The 10,616-nt window shown below is 31.3% G+C and overlaps 1 protein-coding gene across 1 annotated transcript; it reads right to left on the reverse strand.

The window, feature by feature from the left end:
- Positions 1 to 312: 312 nt before the first annotated feature.
- LOC107931520 (vacuolar protein-sorting-associated protein 37 homolog 1) lies at positions 313 to 6,118 on the reverse strand. Its single transcript, XM_016863430.2, has 8 exons — positions 5,813 to 6,118; positions 3,939 to 5,601; positions 2,571 to 2,795; positions 2,212 to 2,299; positions 1,217 to 1,256; positions 1,076 to 1,122; positions 860 to 980; positions 313 to 773 (listed from the first exon to the last, which is right to left on the reverse strand). The coding sequence occupies exons 2-8, from the start codon at positions 3,950 to 3,952 to the stop codon at positions 568 to 570; spliced, it is 741 nt and encodes a 246-aa protein (XP_016718919.2). The 5' UTR covers positions 3,953 to 5,601; positions 5,813 to 6,118; the 3' UTR covers positions 313 to 567.
- Positions 6,119 to 10,616: the final 4,498 nt, after the last annotated feature.

The following is a 10,616-nucleotide window of genomic DNA, read 5'->3' on the forward strand; positions in this document are numbered from 1 at the left end:
CCTAAAATGGCTGAAATTGACAAGTTCTGTAGTCACCACTCACATGACGACTTTTCTATCTTATTCCTGTAAAATTTGACCTATTTCATTAAATAATTTTACAAATAACTTATCTCTTCATATAACTTTTCCTGTAACCCTTCAACAAGCTGAGCATGATAGCACACTGTCCTTATCCCACGCCGCTCACTTCAAAACAATGTCAATGCCACAGATGACAACTACCTGAAACCTTAACGCTAGCGGTAAAAAAGAGGTTTAAAGCAACTGATCGGACGTAAAGGAGAGTAACTAATCCATATACAGAAAACGAAAACATAAACATACTGCCGTATACAAATCCATGTATAAATATTTACATCTACTAGATAACTATGCCTTTCTTCTCAACATAGCTGAGAACAAGAACAATGCAGAATGATCAAATCAAACACAACAAAACCACAAAGGATTTAATTGATAAGAAAAAGTTTATAGGTTTACTTTGGACTTTTCGCCTAAAACAAAGCGAGAATGTATGAACTTTTCGTTTCACCAACAACAGCCAACATAATCTCCTCTCAAATCTTAAGGTATACAAATCAACAAACATCTCCACCTGTTTCCATCATCAGATAGGAGATGTTTTAGCTGTGCAAGGTGGATGAGAGCATGGCAGTGGTAACTAGTCCGGAGCTTCTTATACTTCTGCACGAAAGTCCCCAGATCTATCTCCTTCTCAAGGAGTTGCCTGTTCACCATTTCTGATTCCTTATCTGTCTCATTCATTGCATCTACAAAGAGGAAGGAAACCACCCTATTTTATTCTATTATCAATGATTTTGAGCCGAAGCCTTCGGGTATTTTCACTAACATTTACCTTGAAGCCTGTTGATAAACGATGCTGGGGAGTAGAACTTCAGGATCTCTTCTTTCTGCCTCTCAAGATCATTTAGTTTTTCCAAAGCTGCGGCAAGCTCTGTTGTCCAGATAATCCTGCACTGTTTTCAAAAACGGAACAAAAAGTTTTACAGTTGATTTTCTAATAAGATTAATCAATGGCAAAGACGAATATAAAATATTCTGGATATCTGACCTGGTTTCTTAGTTCCATTATTTGTGGTTCTTTATCCAAATTGTTCCCTGTTTATTAAGGTAATAAAAATCAGCATGAAGCACATTTCTATCTATGAAGCTTCTGACACTATCATAATTATCAAAGATTCATAGAACTCACTTACAAGCTGCAAAGTCTCCTTCCGAAGTTCGTCTCTTATCTGATAAAAGTCATAAAAACAAAGTAAGAAGTGAAAGAAATGATGAAATATATGGTAATGACAAACAAGGTCTTCTCAATGCATGCTTCTGTACCCGGATCCAATGGCATTCATAGACATCAGATTACTAAAAGAGCAACCAGATCATAATACCAACAAGCAACTGGAACAGTGTACAATTAATATGAAAACTGAACCCTGAGAAAGGTTCTAGTTAGTGGAGTTGTGCTGATATTTTTAAGCACACCCGAATGAAAGAAACAAGGGTTAACTAACATAAGATTATGGGTTTAATACTAGTTATTTTTAAACATAAGATTATCTCCAAGACCAACACAACCATGAGAACATCTTTGCCTCTCCCTTTTTTGTTTTGTTTTGTTTTTTTTTTTCTTTTTTTTGGGGGGGGGGATTAACTCAATATTTAGAGTTGAGCTTCGAACATTATCTGGTCGAATTCTGTGCATGGCAGCATATATGCAGATCTTTCAACAACCATTGTGGAATAATCCCTAATAAAGAGGAAAAAGCACCACTAACTTCCAAAAAGAAACACATTATAAGAACCTAGCTCCCTACTGCTATGCACCTGGGGGCTTACTATTAAGCTGGTAATCTTGATAGTTCTATAATACCAGCACAAAAAACCGGCAGTATAAGCCAATAATCTGAATGACCCCTTAACAGTCAAATGTTTCGAGTTTGAGCTCATCCCTTGTCCCCCAAATGTTTTGATTTTAGGATTAGCAATAGGCTATCTCATCAAACTCAGCAGTTAATCAAAACACTAGTTTATGCTATAGACTAAAGCCAAACCATATGACTTGAGACTAGAGGAGAGATCCACAAGCCAAGAACACATGACAAGGCGCAAAGAAAGAAAAACAAAAAGAGCATAATTCTTCATTTGAAAAGGTGAGATCAAATAAAATAAGCTCAATTTTTTACTACTCACATTGTTTTGGATTTTAACCTGGTCAACTGATAGTAAGAACTGATTGTAAGCATCCTTGTCAGACAAAAGCTTCCGTAATTCATCAACACTAAGAAAATAAGAGAGTGATTAGGAGTTGCAAGATGCGCTATTAATTAAAACAAGCATTTTTACTTCTGTAAGTACCCAACATTTAAGAAGCCACAAATGCAAATAATAAAAAAGGGAAGATGGATAAAATGAATAAAAGAGCATAATCGATCATTAGTAAAGCACAAAAGCAATAAGGAATAAGAATCTTAAATTTCTTTCATAGAAGGAAATGAAGATTTCCTTGCCAATAGCAAGGTGGACTGGAGTGCAAAAACCAGACATCTAACCTTTTGTCCTTTAAAAGAGCAATGATTCCTGCAGCTTCAGAGGGTGAAACTTGCGAGGGAGAATGTGGCCTTTCTGAAGGCCTCTGTAAGTTGAAGCTGTTAGATGCACTGCTACCTGGCGTTGAAGGCCGGGAAGAATTTGTGGAGCTAACACCAGGAGGAGGATACCAAGAATGTGAAGAACCCTCTTGTGGACGTGGCTGAGCTTGTTGCTCCTGTGAACCCCTGCATCATGATCAAAATTTTAGTGCAACCAAATATAAATGTCACAAAGCATGTGAGTGAAAAAAATAAAAAACTCCAGCTGAAGTTAGAAATATCGCTATCAAGTTTTAACTTTTGATCATTACTGCACAAGTACAACTACAACACAACTTTAGTGGCTTCACAGCATTTAGAAATGCCATTTTCTCATTTGACATTGTTGCTATTGCAGCAATTCGAAAAACGTTGGTCCAAGTGCACTTAAGATTGTATTTTCCTCTGATTTAAGGGTTTGGGATTTTGAGTAGTAGTAGTAGGAATGGTATTAAACAATGATACAATTTATTGACCATTTGACAGAGTTACCCCTATTGAGATAATCCAACATAAGGCGCATATACTGCCGGAGCATATTAAAACGACAGAGTAATAGCACCAAAAACGCATGAAGCATGTCCACAGTTGCCCTCACATGATGAGCAATTAAGAGATGCTCTATGTAAACCCAACTTCATGAAACATGTCCACAATTTAGACTTGCCCTAACATGATGAGCAATTAAGAGATGCTCTATGTAAAACCAGCATCATGAAACATGTCTACACTTTAGACTTGCCCTACCATGATGAGCAATTAAGATGTGCTCATCTGAAATCCAACTTCATGAAAATAGATATTACCGACTAAATCCCACATTTATTCTATTTCATACAACAGCCAAAAGGAGGAAGAAGAGCGGACACTTTTGGTTTAGCTGCAGTTTCTGAAACATGTTTATCACTTTAAAAAAAATATAATAACCCAGCTTTCCTTTAGCACAAATTTTAGTTTCTTTGATGATCGAACAGCCTCTTAATACGCCCAAAAGGAAGGAAACGGTGATTCTAAAAATACAATACACATTAAAATTCCAAAGAAAAAAGAATTAATAGGAAACAAATTTCCCAAAATCCAGCAAACCCACAATTATATTAATAAAAAGAAATTCTGAAGAAAGTTCGATCGAAGTCACAAATCCAAGTGAAATTAGTCAAATTCGCAGGCAATTTATATAAGAAACCCCCCCCCCTCAAAATAAGGCTGAATCGGAAAAAAAACGAAATAATAGAATCCAATAATCCAAATAAATCAAGAGAGATTAAAGAGGTAACAAAGAAAACATACCAGAACCTGAACATAGCTCGCAAGCGGGTGGCTTGTTGATCGTTGGATAATCAATCAACCCAATAAATAGAAACCAAAAAAAAAATGAAAAACAGCGTTAGAGTCGTAGACGAAGAAAAGATTATTTGTTCCTTACAGAGTAAGAAAATATTATTTCGGATTTTTAATTAAAAAGAAACTGAGTCTAAGAGATTATATTTAAGGAGGTCTAAAATCAACGAGACAAAAGTTTTTTTAGTTCTTAAAAAAAAAAAAAGTTTTAGGTACATTTGGTGGGTTATTATTGGTTTTGGACACCGACGATGAAGCATCTGAGTAGAAGAAACTTGTTGAAAAACAATTAATCTTAAAATATGTTATAAATTTAAAATTTATATTTAGAAAACTTTTTTTTTGAAAATTAATAACAGAACAACGAACACGATTAGTACGGTTTGAACTCAAGTCACATTGAGACAATAGCACCTTTAATCATTAGGTCATCATATGAGTTCTTAATTTTAAAAATTTAATCTATTTAATTTTAAAATTTTAAAATTCAGGTCGAATTGTTAACACTATATTTTTTATACTAACAAAAAAAATAACAGTATTAATAACTAGATGTAAATTCAAAAATATAAAAAAATAAAATAAAAAAACTTAAAATGATTAAATTTTAAATTTATAAAAATTACAATAACCTATTACATCTTTTAAAAAAAAATTGGAAAATTCAGAAAAAGAAACTTTCTTTTAAGCTTTAATGGGATCGGATCATCATCTTCTGATTTCATTAATGTATAATTTGACTAATATATTAAAAAAGTTCCTTATTGTTTAATTTAACTCTTATATTATTTTTTGTAGTTAAATAAATTCCATGATTCTTTTACTTATAGAAGTTCTTTTGAAATTTTAAATTAATTTATGTTTTATGCGAATGTGAATTTAATGAGAATAATTTATTAAATAAAAATAAAATTTTTGAAAGGAAATTAAAAATTTTTTTAGAATGCTTATATACATAATACAATTAATTTTTTTTTAAAATACTTATCTTTTAAGTTTTATATTAATATTAAAAGTGAATATAATTTTTATTGTATGCTCAAATATTTTGTTTCTGTTAATATTCTTCGAAGAAATATATGAGAATGTAGTAATGAATTCTATCATTACAGATAGAAAATATTTATCTTATTCAGTACTGAAACAAACAAATATTATTACAATATTTGATAATACAAAATTAGTTGAAAGCTTTAGAAAAGCTAATATATCAATATTGAAAAAGTACAAAATTTGTGATGATTAATCCATTAGTTTTCAAATATATTCACTATTATGGATATCATATTGAAATTGTGAATAAGAAAAATATTATATTTTATATGAATCAATGGAGGATTGAGTTATTGATTACTCTTGTTATTAAATTGAATTAACTTTGTAATGAGCCAAAATTACCCGACCCAAGTCACTAAATAACAAACCCAATACAAACCCCAAACTAACCCAAAACCTTAAGCCCAATACTATGGCCCAAAGTTTTTTTCCAGAAACAGCAAACCCTAGCACTTAGGCACTCCCTTTGGCCGGCGCCGCCTCCACCCTCACACCACACCCGCATTTCGCGCCTCCACGTTCGCTCCATGTAGGTGTTACGCTCGCGCCTCCATACCTACGAAAAAATAGGAAGCAGTACCAGAAAGTGCAACGAAATAGGAGTAAGTTGTTTTGTTTTTTTTCCTTTTCAGCTATAAAGGCCGAAACAAAATCATTGTAAAAGGGGAGACGAAATACAAAAGATACATAAAATTTCATTCTTTTCGTTTTTTTATTTCTTTCCATACATACGAAAATATAAAAAAGGAAAAGGAGAAAGATCTTACCTGAACCCACCGACGTGGCCCGGAGAAGCCCTCTCTAAAATCGAAGCTTGGCTCAAAATGGCGGTTGAGCTGCTTCTCTTTGATCTGTCGAAGAACAAGGGGTGGTTCAAAGATGGAATATCCTTTGTTTTTAAGCAGTAAATGAGTTTTAATGATTTTTTTTTTGGTTAAAAAAGAAACAAATCAAACGGCGCTCTAAATGGGTGAATTTGTGCATTTTCACCCTAAATGGGTAAATTTCACAACTGGTTCCTCGTTTTTGTGTCCTCATTTGATTAGGCCATTTTTGTATGACTTTCGTTTTTTCAAATCTTCCCTGGGATTTATGCACCGTTACAGTTTGGTCAACGTTGAAGCGCTGCGTTCAAGAATCTGGGTTAATTGTGCTTTTAATTCCTTTTTGTTTGTATGCGTTATGTTAAAATCCTTAATTCTGTTTTATTACTTTTGTTTATTTGTAAATTGTCCTTTTAATTTTATTTTTATTTCAATTGGTTTTTTTTTGTTTTTTTTATCATCAGCTTGTGTTTTTTACTCCTTTTATTTTTAAAATTTATTTATTATTCATCCTTTAGAGATTGTTTTAACATATCATCTTGAATTGTCTTCTTGATTTTGCACTGTTCTAGTTTGTCATTTTATACATTCATTTTCGTTTTTTTTTCAATTGTTTTATTTTACTATTTTTTTAAATCTTCCTTTATATTCTTCTATGTTTTAAAGATTTACATGACATTTAATTTAATGCTATTATACATACATTTACATAATTATTTTTTATTCAAAATATATATTATTGATTTCATATTATTTTATGTAAATATTTTCTTTTAAATGTATTTACGTGTATATATATATGTATATATATCTTCCTTTAAATCTATTTATATATATAATTTCTTTCTTTAAAGGACCCTATCATAAATTATATATTTCATTTATTTTAAAAACTTTCATATATTAGTATTTATATATATACTTTATTTACACTGAATTTTTTTTATTTCATGTATATCATTTATTTAGATTAACATATATTGTTGCATATATCACTTACTATTTTTTTATTATTTATTTTGAGATTTTGTTTATATGTTACTATTTCATATATTATTTATGTTTATTTTTTATCTATTTCAAACTTTCATATATATTACTTACTTCAAGATTTTTATATATAATTGTTTGTTTGCATATTGATGATTCCAAATTTCATTTCTTGTATATCATTCATTTGTTTATTTATTTTAAGGCTTGTTGCATGTTATTTAAGCTTGATATTTCATTAAAATTTACTTTTAATTCATTAGCCTTCGAATATTAATGTCGGCATTTGTATGATGTATGATATGTCGCCATCGTATGCACCCAAACTCGTTCCTTTCAAATTTCATATTACGGTTATTTAATTTTATAATATTTAATCTGTATTCCATGTTTGTAACTTTGTTTTTTTATATCATAGCATCAGGACTCAAATTCCAACGTTTTAATTGGTATTGGTCGGCTCATTCCTATTCTTAACCATTTGGAGCCAGTTTTTAAATTGATTATTTGAAAGTTTTTCAAAATAAGGCAATATTTCGTGTTTGGGAGTTCGAGAAATCGTGCCATACCTTGCTGGGTTTCGATTTTTTGTTCAACCGAATAACTGAATATCCTTTTGAAATTTCATCCATGTTTTCTTAAAATGAGGCAATATTTTGTGTTTGAAAATTCGAGAAATCATGCCCAATCGTGCTGGGTTTCGACTTATCGTTTGACCAGATAGCCAAATATCCTTTTGAAATTTCAAATGCATGAGTTTTGGAAATTATAAGATGATCTTGTATCGAGGGTTTGAAATATTGTGTCCTATCGTGCTGGATATGATATTTTATTCCTTCTAAGCGAGAGAATCTCAATATCTAATTCTAGTTATCCAAACGTTTTAAAGGAATTGTATTTTAAAATCTTTTTCAAATTTTCAACATTAGGACGTTAATTGTTTTAATAAACCGAAATGCTTTATTAAAATGATTGATCACAAAGTGACCTGATCACACCTAAACAAAAAGGACTGGTGGCGACTCCATTTTCATTTTAAAGTCGACATTCGTTTTTCAAAATAAAAAAATAGTTTCGACAGCTTGGCAACTCCACTGGGGATGAATAAGAGAGTCAAACCGTAAAATTTATTATTTTTTGTCCTTTTTTCAAAAAATAAAAAATTTAATTTAAAAAAAATCCTGCTTCTTTTGTTGCATTTGTTAGTGTTATGTTATATGTTTGTTGCGATTAGAGACATATAGGATATTCCTGCATGATGTTGCATGACTGTTATGGTCACACCTTTTAAGTGAGAGTGAGAAACTATTTCCTTCGTGAGGTTTTCACCTCCGTGCAGGATAGTGGATCGCTTTCGGGATACGTCCATACCTATGTCTTCGTGAGGTTTTCACCTCCGTGCAGCCATAGGGAAATGTATTCCCTTGAACTGAACTTGGTCCACATGAGCCTATAATGGGTGAGGATCGAGGAATCTGCTTGTTTGGGTACCTCTACTTTAGAACCAAACTGCATATAGCGAGCCTTAAGAGCCCAACCCTAGGTAGAGCCACTCCAAACCCTAGCGGTTACCCAAGTAGGTGTCCTATATTGTTTTTTCCTCCTATGCGAACATGTTTTGTTTTGTTTATGACTGCATTGTATTACATCATCATAGAAATGAGGTGTTTGATTCATATTTGATTGCTAAATAGAACAGTTTGTCATGAGAAAACGAATTTCTTGATAAAGTGGATTATAATACGGTTGTCTGAATATAGTCTAAGTAAACACAGCCGAATAAGGCTAATAGTTCGTGGAGGAAAACAAGACTTTACCTGAGGATTCAAGTCAATAAAGATTATTCGAGAGTAGTCACGTCCTGAATTTTTTAGAGGAGCTAACAAGCATCGCGAGGATAAGTGAGTAATAAGTCGTGGCCCGGATTAAGCAAAAAGGAGCTGAGGATTGGTCACAAGGTGACCCGATCACACCTAAACAAAAAGGATTGGTGGTGACTCCATTTTCGTTTTAAAGTCGACCTCCGTTTTTCAAAATTAAAAAATGGTTTCGACAAACTGTAACTATTTTTGCGATCTTCTTTTGTTATCATCCCCATTAAGGGATTGAAAGCAAAATATTTGACTGTGAAAGATCTACTTATGGGCAATAGAATATGACAATTCTATCTAAAGCTCATTATGGTTGGATGCACCTGAAGTTACAATTTTTTTTAAAAAAACTGTGAGTATAACTCTACAGTATTCAGAATAAGTTCTCAATTGAAATTACATGGAAAAATATTATTGATGAGAACTTGCAAGAAAGAAAACTTATGTATGAAAAGTCATTGATTATGTATCTATTGTACACCTAGAAAATAATATCCACTCTCAAAGTTTGTTATTAATAGATTTTGATTGGATTTAAAGTCTATTACTGGAGTTTAATTTGCTTACTTCTTGATAAAATCATCAAGACTCAATATAGGAAAAAATATTTTGGCATATTCCCTAAAATTAATATTGCATATAATTGTTTGGAAATTATATTTATTTTGTTAACTTAGTGACATTATAAACTTCGCATTGATTTAAAATCTACAGTAGTAAATATCACAATAATACTTATATGTGGATACAAAGTAAAATGAATGACAATAAAATTATCAATTTATCACCATTTATATTGACATTATTAGCGTAGTTGAAATGCAAGTAAACCAAAAATTTACTGATACAAATGCATTTACTACTTGCCGTGACCAATTAGACCATCCTGGATCACATATAATGCGAAAGTTAATTGAGAATTCATATGGACATTCATTAAAGAATCAGAATATTATTTAATTTAAAGAATTCATATTTGTTACTTGTTCTCAATGAAAATTAATTATTAAAAATTCACTACCTAAAGTTGAGATTTAATGTCTTACATTTTTGAAATGAATATAGGCTCATTCATCCACCATGTGGATGATTTTGACATTATATGATTTTGGTAGATGCATCTACAAAATAATCACATATGTGTTATCAATTTGCAACCTGTCGTTTCTAAAATTACAAGACAATTCATCTTGTTAAAACTAATGAGTTTATATCTCAGTCTTTTATTTATTGAGTTTGAAATTTTTTTATAAAAGTTTGTTATTTATGCGCATAATGGTTTAGAGAAATTATTGATTGAACACCTCTAATTAATATCTAATCCATTACTTATGAAAACTAAACTTCCTATTTCGACATGAGATTATATTGATTTACGTGTTGTACACATCAAATACTCTCCATTACAATTGATTTTTGGTCAAGAACTAAATATTTCTCATCTTTGAATTTTTGTATGTGCGTATATATTCCAATTGCTCCACCACAACAAAAGATGAGTGAATACTCAAAGAAAGTTAGGAATATATATTAATTACGAGTCTCCTGGTATTATTATATGTTTTAAATGTTTGGAGATTCAATTATGACATGATTTGTGATTACTATTTTGATTCGGTAGTTTTTCTGACATTAGAGGGAAAGAATTAATAACTTGTAATGAGTTAGGGGGTGAGTAATTTGAACTAGAAGTTTAATAAGGAAACTCATTACAAGTTCCAAATATGAAAATTCTCATAAAAAAATAATTCTTCTAGATGGTTATATAATGGAGGCAGGTGCTCTAAAAGAGACCCAAGACATATCTAAAACTCCAAAAGAGATTCAGCTACTTGAAACTGAAGATTAAAATAGCGAAAATAAAAGATCTTGATAAGTTATGTCAA

This window comes from Gossypium hirsutum, chromosome A04 (genome assembly GCF_007990345.1).
Source record: "Gossypium hirsutum isolate 1008001.06 chromosome A04, Gossypium_hirsutum_v2.1, whole genome shotgun sequence".
Taxonomy (NCBI): domain Eukaryota; kingdom Viridiplantae; phylum Streptophyta; class Magnoliopsida; order Malvales; family Malvaceae; genus Gossypium; species Gossypium hirsutum.